Source organism: Gadus macrocephalus, chromosome 14 (genome assembly GCF_031168955.1).
Source record: "Gadus macrocephalus chromosome 14, ASM3116895v1".
Lineage (NCBI taxonomy): Eukaryota > Metazoa > Chordata > Actinopteri > Gadiformes > Gadidae > Gadus > Gadus macrocephalus.
In genome coordinates this window covers 20,937,538-20,959,489 of record NC_082395.1, presented here as the reverse complement: position 1 = coordinate 20,959,489, position 21,952 = coordinate 20,937,538, and the positions used below count along the sequence as shown (strand labels likewise).

General features: G+C 45.7%; 1 protein-coding gene across 2 annotated transcripts in view; it reads right to left on the bottom strand.

Annotated features, from left to right (window-relative positions):
- The window catches only part of LOC132472195 (carbohydrate sulfotransferase 8-like), a 142,240-nt gene extending 121,358 nt beyond the window's left edge, over nucleotides 1-20,882 (bottom strand). The window contains exon 1 of one of the 2 annotated variants that reach the window (XM_060071685.1): nucleotides 20,604-20,882. Coding sequence is in view for 1 of the 2 variants with exons in the window: in XM_060071683.1 (XP_059927666.1) it covers nucleotides 249-309 (61 nt within the window). In the remaining variant the exon portion in view is untranslated. Of the gene's footprint in view, nucleotides 1-248; nucleotides 566-20,603 lie in introns of those variants that run through there. The other variant, XM_060071683.1, reaches the window with a different exon arrangement.
- Between the last annotated feature and the right edge of the window lie 1,070 nt (nucleotides 20,883-21,952).

Sequence of the window (21,952 nt, the reverse complement as noted above, 5' to 3'; positions counted from 1 at the left end):
TAAGCTCCAAATTCTGTTAGGAATTGTTGCTAGGTAGCTTAAGCTGCTGTAGGAAATGTTGCAAGGTAGCTCTAACTGCTCTCAGGAATATTGCTAGGTAGCTCTAGCTGCTGTTAGGTAATTTTGCTAGGTAGCACTAGCTGCTGTAGAAAATGTTGCTAGGTAGCTCTAGCTGCTGTTAGGAAAGGATGCTAGGTAGCTCTAGCTGTTGTTAGGTAATGTTTGTAGCAGACATCAGGTGGACTTACTGTTGCGCTGGGAGCTCTGGCAGGCCTGTGATGGCGAGGTGACATTGCGTTGGTTTGGCATTATTTGCGACCTTTAAAGCATCCTTTGTATTAATTTTGTCAAAGCACTCGTTGTAATTGTAGATAGATAGGAACTTGCTTAGCCTTTTCCCCCCAGGTTGGTGGGGCTGGAGGACAACACATACTTTTACGCCCTTTGGACACTCAATAACATTCAGTCCCAAAGGGTCAAATTTACCACTTCACTGGAAGGAACTAGAAGCCACAAAAACAGGTTGCATTTGTTTTCTAACCATCCTTGGCCAGCAGGTGTTCTGCAGAACAATACATAACAAAGAGAAGGACCCCCACGGAGACTTTAAAATAAATAAGGAAAGAACCATGCTACCATTTTCAATGTCTCCAATTAACTCAATCTAAATTTAATTTAATTAAAAATGGATTTACAGCAAATCGTTTATTAAATATGCATTTCTGACAGCCTTGCATAACTGTAATTGATTATTACTTGGAAGATTATCACTGCATGGGATGACTTAATCAAATAACAGCCTGTGCATTATTAGCACTATATGGGTGTGCTTTAATGGTATATAGGGATTTAAAATTATCCCTGAGGGGAAAATGGTTTTACATCCGGCAGTGACCGCAATCAGACAAACCATAAACAATAAGTACAATATTAAAATAACGTCGAGTTAATAAAAAAGGCCAAATGAAGGACAAATTTGTTTTTAAGTGCATTGTCCAACACTTTGGCAGATTGTATCTGTGGGCATGATGAGGAATATGACACTCCTCCAAATGACATTCCTCCCAGCTACTCCAGGAGTGGCTCAGGACCACCAGGGTGACTGGGCCTTCTTCAAAGACCTAACCTTGAACAAATTAGGACTGTGATTCAAGGGCTTGCCTTGAATTTCTGCCGCACACTTTGACATTACGCTGCAATCTGTTTCTATTCGAGAGGGTAAGTGACCCGTACTAGCTGACCAAGGAGAATATGAGGACTGATTCGATATAACAGGACAACGTTTTTTTCATGGGGGTAATGTCAACATTAGAATGTCAAAGCATATGATGAAATCTTCGTAATGTCTACGTTGGTACAGTCGTTTGGCTTTAGAAGGACTCTAACTGCAAACCAAATGCTGTTTTTAACTAATATACACAATTCTGTGCAGGCAATGGTAACAAAACCATCAACTTGCACGTTTTAAGCCATATTGACTCTGTGTCCAGCATTTCAGGGTCATTCTAGTAAATGCAAGAATCTGGCAGAATTCGAATAGTTTCAAATGGTCTCTCCTCGATTGCTGTTGCAGATGGGGCTCAGTGGAGAGAGAACTTTCTATACGTCTCTGAAACGACTGCGATAGCAATTGAGGAAATATTGTGCAGCATATTTATGAGGAGGGGGGGAAAAAGCAATTTTGTGAACTACAAAATCAAAATCTGGGCAAATAACAGAACATACAAGGCAAGAGATCAAGTGAGAGTAGTGTGTGTGTGTGTGTGTGTGTGTGTGTGTGTGTGTGTGTGTGTGTGTGTGTGTGTGTGTGTGTGTGTGTGTGTGTGTGTGTGTGTGTGTGTGTGTGTGTGTGTGTGTGTGTGTGTGCATGTGTGTGTGCGTGCTTCTGTATGTTTGTATGTGTGTGGGTTTGTGTGTGTGTGTGTGTGTGTGTGTGTGTGTTTGTGTGCTTGTGTGTGTGTGCGTGCGTGCCTGTGCATGTGTGTGTAACGTGGAAAATAAAGCATGCTGGGAAACACTCAAAGGAAACAAGTCAGCTTGGCTTGCACGCTTCACACATCAAGTTCAAAAATATCTTGTGTTGATGTAACAGTGAAATGATAAAGAGAGCCATTGGCCTGCATTTTCTCAACCACTTACCTACTTACAAGCATATTTTGGTTGTCATGATTTATGTTACCAGCTGGTAGGCTCCCATCCTTATGCAATGCTACCATATTTTCTTCAGTCACATGTTGTTTTATGTATGTTGTAACATGGTCAATTATAGTTTCAGTACTTGGATTCTGGAACAATTGTATTGTTGAAATGTGTGACGATGCATTGAAAATTAAACTTCCATGGTACAAGAACCATAATTGTAATTGCCTTAACCTGGCTTTATTGTGACAGACATGAAATTAAGTTCATTCAAGGTATAGTACATTTAAAAAATTTAACAGAGCCCTTAAGATGCATCCTAAAATGTTTTTTGCGGTGGTGTGTCTCCAATGTGTAACAGGGCAGTAAGCTACGTAATACATTCTGTACAGATAAATGATGTAAAGCGTCATTACTTATTAAATGTGGTTAGTTTCTGTGGCCTTTCCACTGCTAAATCTGTGAGCCAATTAAAAGACAGAAAGAGTGAGCGGGAAATCACACTGGGGAGCAGCTGAGTCCCTTCCCCCCTGCTGCCCCTGTCCTCAGCTCTCCGCCGCGTTCAGAAGGGATACGGGTTGAACTCAACTTTAACATTTTTATTCTGTGATAAGCCAATGGACACGCAAGGAATAATGTCTCCCCCCAGCCGGATTTTGGAAGGGCATCATAACCTGTGACTTTACAACAGAACAAAACACTGAAAACTCGACGGATCCAACCACTATGGGCAATCGTGCCGCTTTCTAAATGTGTTCAGTGGTCGTTCAGCTGGGTTGAAGCAATTTCCCCACCATTTAACTGGGCGGCAGTAGCTCATGAGGTAGAGCGGCTGGACTGGCAATCAGAAGGTTGCTAGTCCGATCCCTGGTTCCTCCTAGCTTAAACTAGAGTGTCAGGGTGTCCCTGATCAAGAGCCCTATCCCTAACTGCTCCCGATGGGCTGGCTGTTTCCTTGCATGGTTATTGGACGGGACGGTGTGTGATTGTGTGGATGAATGGGGGAGTGTTAAGCTGCTTTGAGTGGCCATTGGTTAGAAAGGCGCTAAATAAATGCAGTCCATCCTTCTACCGTGACACTGCAGTCTAACGTATGAGTTCCATTCTCCAGCACCGCCACCTCTACAAAAGCCTTCCGCTGAAGCCTTGAGCGAGGATATTGAATGCTAGTGCCATGAACACATGAACTATTGGCCAGAAGCTATTGCATTTCCAAACGTCTTCACTTCCCTTCTGCAGAACATGAAGTTAACCAGCATGTGAACAGCAATCCCTCGTTCATCATTGATCAGGTCCAGAAGGGCCAACAGGATGATTCAACATAATTTAAAAGGATTAAAGGACTGGTAAAAGTATGTGATTTACCAAGGAAACGCACCCACTGCTTTGCCCTGAAAACAAGCCAGAGGCAGTCAACTTTTGCAAGACATGATTCATTGCCATGCAAAAGTTGCAGAGTGCTGCCGTCATTCAACCAGCGGCCAGAGAGACCAGTCTCACCGAAGGTGAGATCCCGAGCGGCCATTCGTGTGTCGCTCCATGGTGAAGTGTACTCCAGCACTTGACGAAGCCTTTGAGAGCCGGGCTCGTGCTGCCCTCTGACCGGCGTCTCCGTAACCTGTTCCTGCGTGAGCGTCCCGAGGGAATACACCGGCACAAAGGAACGCGCTCTGCAGCGGGTGATTGATACCCTCAAGATTATATTTTCTTTATAGAAGAGCAAAGGTTTTTTGTAAAGGTAGGCATTGTTGAGGTGGGTAGTGCGATGCTGTTGTCATGCAGTGTCACGTAGGGCTGCGTTGTATGAATGCGATGCGAGGGTGGTTAGAAGGCAAGGTCCGTGGGTAGAAGAGGAGCATAATGAGCTGCTCAGTCGGAAGGACTAACGTGTTATGTTCACTGCAGGGAAAAGTTATAAAGTTTTTGCAAATCATTTCTGTTACTGTAAAGGTCAGATTTGCGCGTTCACGCATGCACACACATGCATAGACATGCATGCAGACACACACATATGCATGCAGACACACGCATTTACACACACACACACACACACACACACACACACACACACACACACACACACACACACACACACACACACACACACACACACACACACACACACGCACACACACTCACATACATGAGGACACAGACACACATAATGTGCTTTGGGCTGGCACTGTGATTGTGATTGAGCTGCTTGCTGTGTGTAGCTTTTAAAAACTAAAAAATATGTGTAAATCAACCGCCTAAAACACATTTGGGTGCAAAAACCTACTAATTAAAGAAAATATGAAAGAACAAAGATATAGTTGGTTTTCCCTGAGCTAAACAACAGAGAAATCTGAAATTCTCCCATTTCCACTCGAAAGCTGAACTTTATCTCCTCAGTTTCCGCTGGGATTTCCTCGGCTGGTTCTGAAATTGCCCAAAACCATCCTGTAGGGATGCTGCTCCACAGAACCTAACCTATACTCTCCTCTGCAGAATACCCAGACCTTCCTCTGCAGAGGAACCTCCCTTCATCAGCCATGCTGCAGTCAAATGTGTGTTTATAATGATGCCTGCTTCCAGAAGTATCCAAAAAATACATAGCAAAAGACAGCCCCCCATCAGATTACATTAAGATTATCTTCCTCAGAGTTGAGTTTCAGGAATACTTTAAGCCTCTATAAGTGAATATTGTTATATAATATAGCATTTGAAAATGTACTTTATCTGGTACCCAAATTGCCATTAGACAATCATGTGAGCTTGCACGCCTGCCTTCGGCAACCCACTGCACCGTAACAGAACTCTGGGTGGGGTCGGTCACTCTCGTGGTGAACCCTGGATGGCTCCCAGCACAAGCTTAGTTTACCACCGAATGCGCTCATTGAAAAGCACACTTTGTGTCCATCAAGTGAGCCCGTTAAGGGTGCTCCTGTTTCCCGCTCGTGACCCGACAGAACTACAGGCAACACACGACACAACACAGAGGCTAAGTGACAGGATGTAAAACCTGCGGTACTCAAGTGCATCTGTGGCCTTCTTTCGCCCTCACAATGGGCTGTTCAAAAAAATACAAACCGATCCTAGAACAAATATATTAAGTGCCGATTCAGAGAAGCCTCTGCACGAAACTTCATATACAAAGAGATGCAAGCCATTAGTCGAGCCCACGTTGCATTCAGTAATTGCAGTTTTATGTAAGAGTCATGGAGTGATACTAAAGGATGAACAATTAAAAAGTTGTGCTTCAATCACTTAGTCACGATTTGAGGCATTTAAAAGTATTTTTTTCCGGTGCATTATAGGAGCTGAGAAATCAAGATACTTTCTCTCATGTTAGATATTCAAAATAGAACCAGGAATAGTAAAAGTATGTACCCTTTCTTTAAGTACAGTTTGTGTTACGTAACCTATTGCATTGATCATGCTTTTCCCTGATCAAAGTGTGTAGGATTGAGTGGGATTTAGCGGTGAGAACCCACCCATCTCCTCTCGCCTCTCCCTTTCCAATGATGTAGGAGAAGCTACTGTGGCCTGCACTGGCCTGCAAGGTGCCAAGAGGTACTTCCAAACTAATGCCATATTCTACAATGGCATCAGGTAGCCAGGTTTCCAGTGATGGGGTTCCTTGATACATTTACGAATTATATTTAGTTATTTAATCTGCAACACATAAGGTTCTAGTTCAAAAGAAAAATAAGGATTATGATGCATTTTTTAATGCGTCCTCTCTAGACTTTGTATGTTCTGGGCTACTGTACAAACTTGTTGGGGGGGGAATGGCGGCCTCAGTGGAAGAGGAGCCTCTACCTAGGTAGGTATAAAGGGCTTATTTTAAAGTAACAAAAACACAAAGCTTCTTATTTTCATTGGATGAAACACTGGGTATTGTATTCCATTTAAGTACATTCTGCTCGATGCTACTAAATTCTACACACCGCATCTTTAAAGATAAAGTTTGAAAGCTACAGCTTAACAAATATGGAAGGTGCTTTTCTTTGTAATGTTTTCATTGCATGCCCCTAGTCTGCCCCTGGGTCTTTGTTGATGACTCTTTAAAACATGCCTAGAAAATACACCTCAAATGCCCGTTGTGCTTTGCATAACGAGCTGTTTGGGTGGACAGGGCTTTTTGGCCTAATGGTTAATATCACAGTTGGCCACTGAACCAGGTTTGTAGTGGTGAGGCTGCTACTGGGGAACGGCTCAGACAGGATCACTGCCAAGACTTCCTCTGCATACTCAGTGATTTAACATAAATATGCAATCAGAGAATGGATGTTTTCGGTTTTGATTTATCTGTTTAATATATATTTTTTCTGGTTTGCCAGTTTTGCATTTTAAATGCATTTGCATTTACCATAAAATGTTGCTTCTAAAATGTTAAACACTGTGTATCCATTCTACTCTCCGACCCTTCTGACCTAAGTAAACAAAGTGGGAGACGAGAGAAATCCACAGATGGTTTGAGGGTGTCGAAGACTGAGAACTACGCTTCTTGTTTACCTAAACAACGAGAGTGAAACCTTTTAATGCTGAAACTTTCCTGCACCGCGCAACAACACCACAGGGACTTTATCTCAAAGTCATAAGACACATTCACTTAATGCTGCACCTGTGAGGTGCGCTGTTGGTTGTAGCGTGGCAGACGCTGTCCGGAGGCGACCTGACACCTTTTATACGTGAGCAAGTGTGTCAGATTGTGTTGAAACCTGTTGTCCTCTGCATCGTCTGGGCTGGAGGCTCTCCTCACCGCTCAACAGAGCCATGGCCCATGACACATGGATGACCTTGGTGCCATAGCCATGACATACGCATGACGTGTGTGATAGGCGTGACATATGTATGACGTGTGGGTGTAATAGCCGTGACATATCCGCTACGTGTGTCATAGGCGTGACATGCGCATGACGTGTGTCATAGACGTGACACACGCATGACCTGTGGGTGTAATAGCCTTGATACATGCTGAGGTGGTCACAACAATAGATTGGCTCTGGGGATACAGCAGCCCAGATACAGTAACCTGTGTGTACAAAAGATTGTGTTATTAGGATTGCAAGCCAAGAAACCCTCCCCAACACACTCGCACACTAACATTAAAAAGGCCTCAGAAAACTGAAAAGTACACTGTGTGACTTTGATGTCTTACAATTTACAGTGTAATTTATGAAGTACAAGGCTGCTTTTGTTGAGCAGCAATAGCTGCGCAAGAGAGCCAATCAATTAAAATGATTAATCGATTCAAATGATAAACGATTGGAAATGTCATTGTTCTATCTCGGGCGTTTGTTTATATAGCTAAAGGCTAGGTGCTTCCTATCTACACTAAATAATTAATATGAAAGCTAAGACCCAAAGGAGTCAAACGGTACAAGCCTTATCAATTTGCTGCCACTAGATTACTGTAATATTACAGCGGCATGCTTTATGTTGAGATTAGAGCAAGCTACTGTATTTATATTATTCAGTAATATTACTGTAAATAAACACTACCTTATTGGCAATACTGCTGCCAGTACTTTATAGTCTACATATACTATTTTAGAACCAATACCCCAGCTTTCTTTGGTAAAAAACAAAAACTCATCTCATGAAGGAGCCACCAACCTCCAGGAGGCCTGCTGAAGCCAGCCCCTGCAGAATGGGAATGGAAGCTCTTTGGGAGATTAACCATCTAAATACAAAGACGACCAGTGTGGCTTCACAGAAGCCCTTGTGAAGCCACGGCCATGGTCAATACATCCTCATCATCTCTGGGAAAACCTTTAATCTTTAGTCCCTGCATGGGTGGCTCCTACTGCAACAGAGACTGGGAGATGAAAGACCTTGATGTGGACGTAATTCTCCATCCTGGGGGAGATCAGGTAAGTGCACTCATCAGTCATATGGGGGCCTGCCTGGCTCAAAGAAGGCCGATACCGCCAGTGATTATATTTAGTGAATGAAAAACTAATTGAATGAGTGATTGCCATTAGCTGTCGTTAAACAAGTGATGAGGCGCCACAAAAAAGAGAGTTTTCATACATGAGGTGACTTTTAATTGATACCTACTGTGCCCATGGTAACAAACATTACCTAGAAAACTGGCTCAAACCTCTCGAATCAACAAAAAGAGAGGAAAACCTCACGCAGAGGCAGGCTTGCAGCATAATATACATTGAGATGACTTCATGGTCCCATGGTAAAAAACAATTCCTAGATTCTGGAAAAAACAACTAGAACCAACAAAAAAGTGAAGAAAACCTCACGCAGAGGCAGGCTTGCGGCGTACTATCATAGAGAAAAGTCACAGCCGAGACTAGCGGTTGGTACACAGTGTCCTTGACAGCGAGGACAGCCATGCTGTGTGTTATAAACACAGCCCATTAGACGCTAACGACCCTAACAGACCCACTAATAAACCCACAGGATCAGGGAGGTCCCGCACCTGTAGGGATCTCTCCTGGAGCGCTGCGCGCCCGCCACTGAGCCCGCCACTGAGCCCACAAACACATCCGTCAGACGCGAATCCTGCTGCTACTTCTGCACAGCGACTCGAGGGCAAACTGTGCGTGCTTGCCTGTTGAAGCGCTACCCCCGTTGCATATATATATGTTTCACAGCTTCAAGATTTGCCACTGTCAGCCACTGTGGCCCCCTGCTTCCGGCCTCCTTCAGACAAACGAAGACGGACATGGTGGAGGAATCACGAGAGATTTAAGGGATGAGATTAGATTGTTTTGCGCTGTGGATAGCCCTGTGTATTGTTAAATTGACGTTTTTGTGTGTGTGGCGAAGGGAAGATAAGGAAACGAGATAAGACCTGATGATAAGATATCTCTGTTGTGGTGGGTGGTCACATGGCTCTCGCAATGAGCAGCGTAAGTACCATCATCATCCCATTTGTTTGCCAAGTAGGCTAATGCTCGCAGAGGTGCCGGGAACCTGAGGCGCTGCTGTTAGCTCCTGTGGCCTGACAGTTGTAACGTTGAATTGTCAATCACGGGGAGCCTTCTGAACCCCGCCGACGGTGGGAGGACCGTGATATTGGTGCTGGGCCAGCGTTAGGAGTGAGGGGAGGTGAGGTTGGTGGAGAGGAAATTTGTGTTTGAATCCTGCTGTGGGTCTTTGCACTGTGATGGTACCATTTCAGTTAAAAAAAAAGTATTCACTTTTTTCAGAAATCAATATGGGTGATTGAGTGTCGAGAAAAGTTAGTTTTCTAATCTTGGTAACACTTTGTAATAACGTTGAGTCATAAGTCATTTATATGCCTTTTGTCAATGAGGAAATAATCATTAATAAGGGATAGCAGGCTGCCTCATCCATCATACATCCGGGTGGACACGCCCACTTCTGATGTCACTGGAGGGTTGACTTTGACATGGATTGTAAATGCTTACATCACACCTGGTATTGAAATAGGTGCCCTTTCTTTAACACTGTGCTCTTTATTAATGTGTAATAATATCTACAAATTATAAGGTCATCATTAACTAAAAGCTTAAAATTAATATTTTTGTTAATCATTTGTTCATCATTAACTAAATGCTTATAAATGACCCATGACCAAACGTTCGTATAACATGTTACATTCATCTTTTTATAACAATCTAGAAATGCCTCATTAGTTTCATATGATTCTGCTGTAAAAATCTGCATGACGAGATCCTATGCTAACAACTCTATAAAAATGTCTAATTAAAACCCTACTTTGGCTTTCATTTAATTAACATGGAGCAATCAACAGCTATTAATTTACAGTGTCTGAATTAAACAAAGGCCCTCATATTCCTCTCTACGTACGAGTTTTCCACTTGAATTAAAGCATTTGCTATGTATGCAGCAAAGCACTAGCTGTTGCATTCACTACAAGTAGCTGTTGTAGACAGTGTGTCAAAAAAGCGACTCAGAATAAATCTCAGAATGTGGGTAGTTTTACTAGTGCTTCTTCAAATCCTACTGATAGCTCTTTTCGGGGAAATGGTGGCTTATTTGGAGTATTAAGACCAATAGCCTAGCTGCTAAATGCTACGCCAACTGACTTCAGACAGCTATAGGCAAAATAGATGACAGTCATTAACTTAAGGCTGGAACACTGCGCCTAATGGATGAACAACTTGGCACCTGGGCTGATGCATTGGAAGCTCCCGGAAGCCACGCAGTGCACTGAAAGTCTGGCAGTGAGTAGTGTGTGATGTTCTCGGCCCAGGGTCGGGCATCTCTGGCCACGGCCCCGACTAAAATACAAAAAACGCAAAAAAGCAGCAGCAGGCCTTGACAACGCATCATCAGAAGCAGTCACCCTGTCTCTCTTGAAGACGAAGCTCGTCCCCCTAGCCATGCATCCAGTCTCTTCCCTCCCCCGGCCTTCGTCCCTCCCTCCCCCGGCCTTCGTCCCTCCCTCCCCCGGCCTTCGTCCCTCCGTCCCCCGGCCTTCGTCCCTCCCTCCCCCGGCCTTCGTCCCTCCCTCCCCCTGCCGTCTCGTAGTGCCTGGGATAAGTCTGGGATCCTCTCACCTTTTATATCAGCAGCAAGACAAATGAGTGTTGTCAGTGCTCTGCACACAGAGACTCAAACGGTGGCAATAAGGGCAGTATTTCGCAATGAAATACTGTCACCGCAGAGCAGTCCCTGAGCGGCAGCGTGTCCCTGAATAACATTTGCTTTCCGTCGCCGCGTGATTCATCAGGGCCGGCTTCTGCGCCGCACAAAAGTTGTGGTTGGTGTTGAAACAAAGAGGCAGATATTAATTCAGATGTCCACTCTTAAGAACCACGTACGTGACTTTATTTTATTATTTTATGAAACCAGGACAGTCGGTACACTGTACACCGTTTGAATCCCTGCTGGTCGAGGGCGTACTCTGACATACGTATATATTAAATGAAACTGTCTTCATCGGAAGAATTAAGATATATTCCTCATCATGTTACGTATTACGCACTCACAGAAACATTGATTAGTATCCATTCCATAAGGATGCTAAACCAGGGGGAAAAGCAAACGTGGCTCCATTTCTGCCTCGCAGTGACGGCAGCAAAAGCGACACATTTATACCGTAGCCAGCCGTGTTCAGGATTGTCATCGTACCCTCTGTGATTTAATCCTTCCCATGGGATGGAGTCGAGTTATATTTGTCCCCTGTAAGACGTCCACTTAAATGACAGCTCTATAAAACCACAGCAGATTCACCGGAAGCAGGCCCTTAATGGAACCACAACTCATCGACTCATAAGACTTGAGTATCTTCTCAATACACGTGTATTGATCACTACATCGTATCTATGATGGCCCAGCGTTTAGTGTCCTTTGTTTTTGTCTTGTCTCTATTCGTTCGTATTAGATTATTGCTACAACTGCAGTGGCTGCCCGGATACTCACTGTACCTCACAGGGAAACATGGGAGTCTGCTATTGATTTCATTAGCAGTGACACACATGCTACTCCCTCTGACTCGTCCCGGTACAGCTCACCCTCCTGTCCTTGGTACGTCACACATACCCGTCATTCCAGTTCTTTTTTGGTCCAGAGACGGCAGACTTGGCCGGGGGTGCCAAGTCTCACTTGTTCTGTATCCATGTTCTCGCTCCCTGTGTCTCTTGTCTTTGGCCTGCCTCCTCAGCCTCCTTCCCTACCGTCTCTCACCCACAACAAAGTGAATATTTTCTCTGCCTCCCTGCCTCATCAGAATACTCCTGCAGACCGTCTCTATAATACTCCCACGGCAGTGACTCACATTACAGCGTTCTTTACTTTAATGAACTTTAATAGTATTAATATCTCTCCCTCTGCGTCCTCCGTCGTCATAAACACTGCTTGCGTTTTAAGAAAGCCGCTTATGAGCAATTGACATGGCTGGTCTACCAAAACAAGACCTGCACGTCTGCTGAAAAGGAGTAATGATTCACTCAAAGGGGAGTTTAGCCGTTTTTCTATGCACTGGCACCGTTTCCACGCCGCATGGCACATACTGTTCTGTAAACAGATACCGCCAGCTCCTAAACAAGGAACAGCCGCCCCCCCCTTCCCCACAGCCCACTGAGAGATCAGCTCCTCAGCTATCTCCACGGCGAGAGAGGGGGAACAGTGATCGGGGTGGAACACTCGTCGGCGGCACCTTCTGTGGCGACCGCGACGAGGAGATCCAAGCGACAGCACAAGGTCATGCTGGATCGACAGAGGGCCCCTGCCTGGAGATAAGGCACTCAGAAACATCTGAGGCACAGCGGCGCTTATGGAGGAAAGAGAATCCAGACTCTGAATTATTCAATGGATCCCAAATCCCCATCCCCAAATAAGAGCCTGCACGGATTGTTTGACATCCCAGATGAATAATTAAGGGATGACCTTTTTTACCCATTAGAGGTGAGAGGCTGAAGGCAGGACACAGATTCTGGATGCGGCTCTGCGCTTGGTTTGATTGTACTGTAGGGAGGAACACAAACTCTACACACCCTGATGTATTTAACTTGTCAGCTGCAAGTAGTTATGCTAACAAAAGGAACAGATTTCTGTGCAAATTGCCCTAATATACATACAGAGCCGTCAATACCATTATTCCGAATGTGTAGCCAGAGGCGGTGTTTTGTTCGTGTCTGTATTTGGGGATTTCTTTGTCTTTCAAAGGTATTTTTGGAGGTCTGTTGGAAGTACTACTTCCAAAAGTTGATAGAAAGTTAACACAGCGATCATGCTGTCAGACACCAGACAGCCATCAAAGTTTCGGTCCAATGCGTAATACTGACACCGAGTTGGCTTGTCCCCAACGTTCCTTGGTTTATGATTTGTTCATATTCAGAGCAAAAGATTTGATCAACCAAGTTGTTCTTTCCTTATCGCTGCATTTGCTCCGGAAGGCTGGAACCAACTAATACATCCATGTATGCACACTAAAGACTAAATTATGGTTCCACGTCGACGCAACCCAAGGGGGTTTTCGAAACCATTACGTCCTTGCAGACCCTCCTTGCATCCACTGCAAGGACCTGACGTGCGCCTCCCAAAATTTTTTCCCTTACCTCGAGGCGAGCCTGTGATTGTTCCGCTCACTAAAATCCTGACGCAGAACCAAAACAGGTTCACGACTGCGTCAAAGCGCCTGCGTGGTCATTGTGTAGTGTCAACGCGGAACCATAACTGAGTCTCTACTGGTCGGCTGTAGTGTTTGTAAGCTAGTGCAGAGAGCCTGGTCTCTATTAGTGCGTATTGAGGTGAGGACACAGACAAATGGGGCGTTGTGGGTGCCAAATCCAATGTCTACCACTCTGCAACCACCTTACTCATCTATAGAAACCACATCTCACTTTTTTCTCTGGGACAAATATTCACTAATGTTTGAGGATTGAAACGGTTGGCCTTCGTGACCCATCATATCCGTTTTTTTTCTGCATAAAATCATTTACGAGGGGAAGTGATATCGCCTGGGCCTCTTCAAAGCAAAGCGAGTCTATAAGAGAGAGAGAGAGAGAGAGAGAGAGAGAGAGAGAGATGTTGTCGACAACATTGACACTGCGGAGAGGGGGCGCGCGAGTCAGAGAGAGAGAGAGAGTGGGAGAGAGCGTAAGGGAGATTCTCAATAGAGATCAGAGAAGGATGGTTGGAGGAAAGAGAGACTTCCTTCTGAAGTAAGCGGCAATATTTCCCGAGAAACACCCGGGGATAACTCATTGTGAACGGAGTGCAGATCACGGGCGGCTTGATAAGGGAGACCGCTCTCTCTCTCTCTCTCTCTCTCTCTCTCTCTCTCTCTCTCTCTCTCTCTCTCTCTCTCTCTCTCTCTCTCTCTCTCTCTCTCTCTCTCTCTCTCTCTCTCTCTCTCTCTCTCTGTCTGTCTGTCTCTCGCTCCCACACTACTTTCCTCCTCACTCCTCTCTGGTGACTCCCCAAAGGGGAACAGCGAAGCAAGGTTATCTCTTTGAAGCCGTGGTGTGTGTTGCCGTCATGTCTTCCACACACTCCCTGTCAGGGGGTCTCTCAGCAGAGAAACACAAGTCGTCGTCGGAGTCACACAGAACAGCACCTCCCACGTGCGCCACAGACCTTCTCAAAGGCACTAGCGGAGTGGAAGTCATTCAAACTGAGAATATACTGTATAGTTATTATGGCTGCACATCAATGTGCAGCCATAATAACGAAGAAAGGCTCAGAGAAGGTGAACACTTTCTCTGGGCCTTTCTTCATCCATATATGTGCGTAAGAACTATACAGTATATTCTCAGTTTGAAAGACTTCTGTTCTTCTGTATGCACGCATTGTCACGCCACTGTTGATGCACCGTCTATAAACCATGATTGAAATCCAAGCGTACCATATGGGCTGTGAAAGAATTCTACACATCAACTTCCAAGAGAAGCCGAACCGTGCCTTTCGGCAGGTTTATTGATAAGATGGCAGTTTAAATAAGCAAACATCCATCACTGTTTGTTTTTTCTTACAAATGATGGTGGATGCAAACTTGCTCCTGCTACTTAATGGACTGATGGCCTCCTCCGTCATCATTGGAGTTGTTAGTATTGACAGGTGCAGCGCAGACATCAACACACTAACGTCTCTTTCTCAATCCTCCTGTGGCGCCACACACACCCACGTCTCTCTCTCTCTCTCTCTCTCTCTCTCTCTCTCTCTCTCTCTCTCTCGCTGTCTCTCTCTCGCTGTCTCAATCTCTCTTTCTTTCCCTCCCTCTCTGTCTCGCTCTCTCTCTCACAAACACACATACCTCTTTATCCTTTTTTCAAAGGAACCCTAGCATTCCCGTTCCCCTGGCCTCCCAAACACACGGACACACACGCACACCCACCCATACATACCCCCTCCCCCCCCCCCCCCCACACACACACACAAACACACACACACTGACACACAAAGGAACCCTAGCATTCCCGTTCCCCTTGCCTCCCAGCTGGGCTTGGCCGGTCGTCGTCCTCGGTGGCGAGGAGGTGTCGCCCTCTGCGGGGCCATCTGGAGCGCTATGTCCAACCGCCCCCGGCTCCCAGAACCCACGCAGCAACCCCCCCCCCCCCCCCCCCCCCCCCCCCCAACACAAATGGTATGCGTCAAAGCTCTGCTCTGTGTCCTGGTGACCCGGCTGACTGGAGTCCTTACCTCAGAACCCACCGACTCCCACCGACTCATTGACCACTTCATTTCTGTTTCTATAATCGGGAATAGAACGGGAGTATAACGTAAGACATCGCAAGTCGTTCGGGAATTTTCCTGGGCACATCGGCTATATTCGTTAATCTTCCGCGCTTTATCGTGTTTTATCGTCTTTATATCGGCAACCTCAACACACAAAAGACCCTCGAGAACCCTCGACAAATAACGATTGTGAGTGACCAGATTGCGTTAAGGAAGACCCTCAATCTGCCACTTGGGTATAAATAGGGGGTGATGGATGGATGTCCTACTTTTATAATTACAGGGGTACTTCGCCCATTTAGAACCGGCGTTCTATTATTATAAAATCGCTATTGTAATATAAATAAATATATAAATAAATATCAGTCTAAACCAGTCTCCCCTTTGCCTTCTACCGAAATGACGCCAAATGACGCCAAACGCGTCATTTGACGTGTTTGGCGTCATTCGAAATGACGTCAAATGACGCCAAACGCACTTCGGGTGTCTTCCCTGGCATAAATCGTTATGTTATCGTTATAACATCGGGTATGTGCAAATGCTACCCCGATAAATTGACCCGATCATGCATTTTTAGCCCGATGTCACCCGAATCACCCCGACTTCCACATCGGTGGTCCATCGGCCATTAGCGGCCATTAGCGGGATGGTGTAAACGGGGCATATGATGTTTGTCCATGTATCTACAGTAAATTAAGAAACAGGAAAGTAAAGTAATAAGTAGTGAAGTTACTTTGCAAATGCAGTAACTAGTAAAGTAATCTCATTACAATTTACAGAGGTAACTAGTAATAAGTAACTAATTACTATTTTTTAGTAACTACCCGAACACTGCTCCAGACCAGACCATCCCTCCCATCGCACCTGCATCCCTGCTCCATAAGACAGGGGGGGTGGGGTGGGGTGCAATGGATTCACTACAGCCAACGATTCACAACATCCAGGTTTCGTACTGGAGTGCGCTCGGACGGGGATTGTTTGGATGGTTTCATGCACTGCGGTTGTGGATGAGATTTCAAGAATGTGTCGGCGTGATTCGTTAAATCTTCCATGAAATGGACGAAATCCGACCCCTTCCCTTGCCTCTGCTCTGTGTGAGGTGTACAGGGAGGAATGAAAGAAACGGAAGGTACGACCATCCAGTTATCTTAAGAGACTCACAAGGGAATATCAAGTATTAAGGAGCCTGAAAGAGTTGGCCGCCTTTCAGAGATACACACGGTTAGGCTTGGGAAGGTCTGGGGTCAATTTACGGTCCATTTAGCTAGAAGCTGCCCACAACAGATAAGCTAAGCTTCCCTGGCAATGAGGCAGCATTATGTAAAGACATCAAACTTAATTTGACTCTGTGCAGTATTACCGCCACACAACTTAACATAACATGACCTCATCACACACATTTCTTAATATCGCTTGCATCCGTGACGTGTGTTGCCGTTTGTTGTTCATAAACAGACAACGCTGTGTGCCTGTGACGTCTGCCTGTGCGGGCAAACAGAGAAGAACGGGGCTCTGAAGGTCAACTGCTACCTAGACAACCATTCATAAAGAGAGTGGGTTTTGGATGGTAAATGCCAGAGCAAAATAATACGCGCTTCCCGGCAACCAAATCCATCTCCTACATCTGTCCTCATCTGAGGTCGGACCTTCCTCAGCTCGGACAGATTGGTTTTCGTTCCGTTCTCTTAGAAAGGGAGCGGTGGCGTCCGTCGGCAGGGCGGAACCTGACTGTACAAGTCACGGGGTGTGTTTTACGAGGGAAGTTAATCACAATAATTAAGTCATCATTAAAACAATGAAATTGATTCACGAGACGTCCACGTCACCGGTAGAGGATAACTGGTGTTTCACCTCAGATGGGAGTTTTCCACCGTGCCTCAACGCCAGCCTGCACGCAGAAAACCATACTGCCTTCTGCAGCCTTCTGCCTACAAAATGTGACCACATGAGCTACATTTGCTGTTAGTGAACGGATATATGGGATCTTCCAGGTGGTTCGCACAACCAGAGTACGGTCCACATCTATCACCTACGGGTTACGAACGTCAGATCATCCGATCCAGTCGATAAAATCGGTGAAGCTCTCGACCGGCCCCCTTCCCGGGGGGTCTCTGACCGTCTCAGCCTCCTCTTCTACCGCCGGGCCCGAGGGTGGGTCCGGTTCTGTGGAGAACTTCTCGGAGCAGGAATGTTCCGGTCGTAGGAGCTGTGTTCTGCTACTCATACCATGCATCATGAGTCCAGTGTGGCAACCGATCGATGGGAACCCGGGAGGAAAATAAGAATACATGATCACACCGCGGTGTGGGTGACATGAGGGAGGGGGTGTGAACGCATGTTGGAACAGGTGGGGGGAAACCAGAGACCAACTCTCTGATGGCACTCATATGTATGGTACTTATGGTACTTCATCATACTATGGGGCTAGATATTGTACTGCATTATACTATGGTACTACATCATACTATGGTACTACACATGGTACTGCATCATACTATGGTACTACATATGGTACTACATATGGTACTGCGTCATACTACGGTACTACATATGGTACTACGTCATACTATGGAACTACATATTGTACTGCATCATACTATGGTAATGCATCATACTCTGGTACTACATTATATTATGGTACTACATATAGTACAACGGCAGGTACGCTATGAGTGCTTAGAAGTGCTTATGAAACGTTTGAACCCACCACTACATGATACAGCCAATCGTAGGCCGAGCTTAAAGCATAGAGCAGCCAATGGGCTGCTTCTCAGACAGAGGCCCGCCTCTTTCCTGGGCCCCGATGCAGACGCTGTCTCGCCATGTCTAAAGTCCTGCTTCGTTCCACTGTATGTGATGTGAGAGGCATCACCCCACCTATTCCCTGGGGATTAGCCCACGTACACCTTCAGTTTAGAGGCCACCTTCCCCACGGTGAAAATACACTGCGGGACTTTCAGAATCTGCCCTTCACACACAGGGTGGTGGAAAGGGGCTGAGACTACTGGCAGACACCTGCTGCTGCACTGCGTATACTGGGAGAGGGCGGAGGGCACCCAGCATTCTGCAGAGTGGGAGCCATCTCGTAGAGAGGGCTCAACCGGCTAGGATACCCCCCCAACAATATGACCTCTGACCTCAGGCCGGTATGAACCGCTCAGTGCCTGGAAGAGAGCCCAGCTCCAGTGCAGTGTGAACCCCCCCCCCCCCCCCCCTGCTCCTTGCAGCGATAGACGACCAACCCCTTTGATTGGGCCACAAAACGTTCACTCTGTCTGTTGTCAAAACGCTGATTCAATTTAGTTTCAACTTGCAAGACTATGACCTCACTTGAAAACAGTTCGAACCGCTGGCTCGACCAGAACAGCGTGCTGTGTTCGGCTGGTTGAATACACAGGGTGGAATACCGGTTTCACTAGGTGTGGCAGTTCTAATTAACACGGCCCAGTATGGTTGCGTCTACACACTAGTGGAAGCGTTCACTTGGAAGAGCTTCGGTGCTTAGTTCACGGCTGCCAAACAAGCTACGATTCGGCTAACAATGTAACCATCGACATTACACGTTGCCGACATTGAAAATGCAGTCAAACTATATTTTTTATGTACTGACTACAACAAACCAGGAAGCTAATTACACTAAGGAAAGACAAAAGACTGCAGTGTTTGCGAGCAATTAAACAAACCTAAGGAATTCAGCACAAATGGCAGTTGTTTCCAACCTTGGACTTATAATATATATAATTGTCATCAAGACCTTTCGCTGACCAACTTCTCATATTCAAACGGTAGAAAATTGATGAATCCACAAAATTTGCTGAGCAAAGAGAACCAATTCCTTATTTATACAAAATGATGACTCCAAGGAGGCCATGGCCGGTGGGAAACAGTTGATAGAAGCACTAAGCAGGGCTGCTAAGCTCCCAGTGTGTTTCCTTAGCAAACACAACCGCACACAAACACAAACAAGACATCAATGGAAACCATGACAATGGAAAACATATGACGGAATGCACAAAGCTACACTATTTTTAAACTAACAAACCATTATGTATAAGGACAAAAATTATTATGATATTTATAATGTAAAAAAAGTTACAAAATAATAAATGCGATGTTATTATCCATATGTTTTTTTCTATTGTCGTAAATTTGTCTATCTAAAAAATGTAATCCCACTTCCCACCAGCAGTACACTCGTTAATTACCAGAACAACATTAAAAAGATGTTGTTATTATTATTAAGTTATTATTAAGTGCATAATTATTACATGAACCGAAAAATCTGGAGTCTGCACCCTTTTTCCCTAGGGCCACTGTCCCTTCAAATGTCAGTGCATCCACCACTGATATTAAGGTGTATCCCTACCTGTCCTGTTGCAATATAGTTTGATATTCTGCTCCAGTAAAACAAAACCAGAAGTTTCCTTCCATCCCTCCCATGAAGAACAAGGCCGACATCTTCCATAAACTGCAGTGTGGAGCTATCCAAAGTGCAGTAACATCTTTCACTCCCCAACCGTTCCAACAAGTTACCAACAGTGTTGATCTGCTCGTGACATTCTGGTTTCGTTGTGATATTTTCTCATTTCGTTTTTGCTCCTTTATTAGTTTTGGTATTTGGTGTTATCAGCTGCTGTCAATCAAAACAGTGACAAGTTCACAATGCTATTTTCGACTTTCTAAATTATTGTTCTTTATGTTATGTTCGTTGTATTACACACACACACACACACACACACACACACACACACACACACACACACACACACACACACACACACACACACACACACACACTTACACACGCACACGCACGCGCGCGCACACACACACACACACACACACACACACACACACACACACACACACACACACACACACACACACACACACACACACACACACACACACAGAATCTACTTTTCCGGTTTCTCTGGTTCATCCAAGAGGGGATCACTATGGTTGTGCGTGAACCCGGTAATAGAATGATCACCATCAAATCCATCACCAATAAACTTTACCAGTCTCGTTGCATGCCTTCAAACAAGTCGGCACTGGACAGCGATAACAATAGGCTACTTTTCACCAGTTGACAGGATAATCACACTGTCCAGTTGCTCTGGCTGAAGTAGAAAGACAGAGAGATGGCATCGATGCCAGAAAGACAAGTAGGAAAAAATCATCGGCGATATCATTCTACTGCCAGCGCAATAGGAGTGTAAAATCACGTTCAGACTCAACTATTGGATTTTAAAGCTATAACCCGCATACGCTTAGGATCCACGACAGAGCGGCGATAGCGCATGTGATCCAAAAGATCCCAAACACAAAAGAACCCCAACACAAACCTTGCAGGAGGCTCCGACCATGAAGATCAGAAGCCGGCGAGGAGGAGGTGGTAGGAGGCTTTGTGTTCACTAGTTGATCAGCGCAGGAGCCTTTGTTGTGTTCAGCACCGCGGAGAGCGAACCACCCTCCTTTCTGGAGATCTCTGCAGGTGTGAAGATCCTCGGAGTCGGAGGTGGGGGGTGGGGGGAGAAACGTCCGTGTAAGTTTGGGAGCTCGTCGGAGCACTGGCTGGAGCGCGTCGTGTGTGATGCTTTTAGAGAGCGCAGAGCCAATCACAGTGATGCTCGCGCTTCACTTTCACGTCTTCTCGAGTCCCGCCGCGTCCTGGAGCGTCTCGGAGGAGCGCCTAGACCTCCTGCCCACCGGGCTGCAGGGGGACAGGGCGGGTTAGAGGCGCTGGAAGGGCGTCTCGTTTGCACTGCTTAGTGATCTTAGAGGCGATCTCACCAGAGATAGCGTCAGACAGATGGTTTTCGTTCCGTTCTCTTAGAAAGGGAGCGGTGGCATCCGTCTGCAGGGCGGAACCTGACTGTATAAGTCACGGTGTGTGTTTTACGATGGAAGTTGATCACATGTATTAAAACAATGAAATTGATTCAAAGCGGGGAGGAATAACCTTTGAGAGACTTCCACGTCACCGATTGAGGATAACTGGTGTTTCACCTCAGATGGGAGTTTTCCACCGTGCTTCAACGCCAGCCTGCACGTAGAAAACCATACTGCGTTCTGCAGCCTTCTGCCTACGAAATGTGACCACATGAGCTACATTCGCTGTGGATATGCACGTGTTTGTGTATGTGTGTGTTGAATACAACCAATGTAACAAACAGAGCAAATTACATTTGCAGAACTTACTAAAAGCCGTGTCTTTTGTGCCAAGGTGTGTAAGTGCGCCCGCGTTTGTGTGTCTACGCGTGTTCATGTGTGCGTGTGTGTGTGTACGTTTGTGTGTGTGTGTGTGTGTGTGTGTGTGTGTGTGTGTGTGTGTGTGTGTGTGTGTGTGTGTGTGTGTGTGTGTGTGTGTGTGTGTGTGTGTGTGTGTGCACGTATGTGTGCACGTGTCTTTCTGCGTGTACGTGTGTGTGTGTGTGTGTGTGTGTGTGTGTGTGTGTGTGTGTGTGTGTGTGTGTGTGTGTGTGTGTGTGTGTGTGTGTGTGTGTGTGTGTGTGTGTGTGTGTGTGTGTCGCCATCCGGCTACAGTTTCAATGGCCTATTTAGAGCAAATGCTGAGCATAAACACTTTAAGGCAGCAGCAGCCTTCCGTTGGCAGCACATATGCCATCGTCTATTTAAGCCTGAACCGATTTTAACACATGATTCATGTAATGGAAAAAATACATATGTTGGC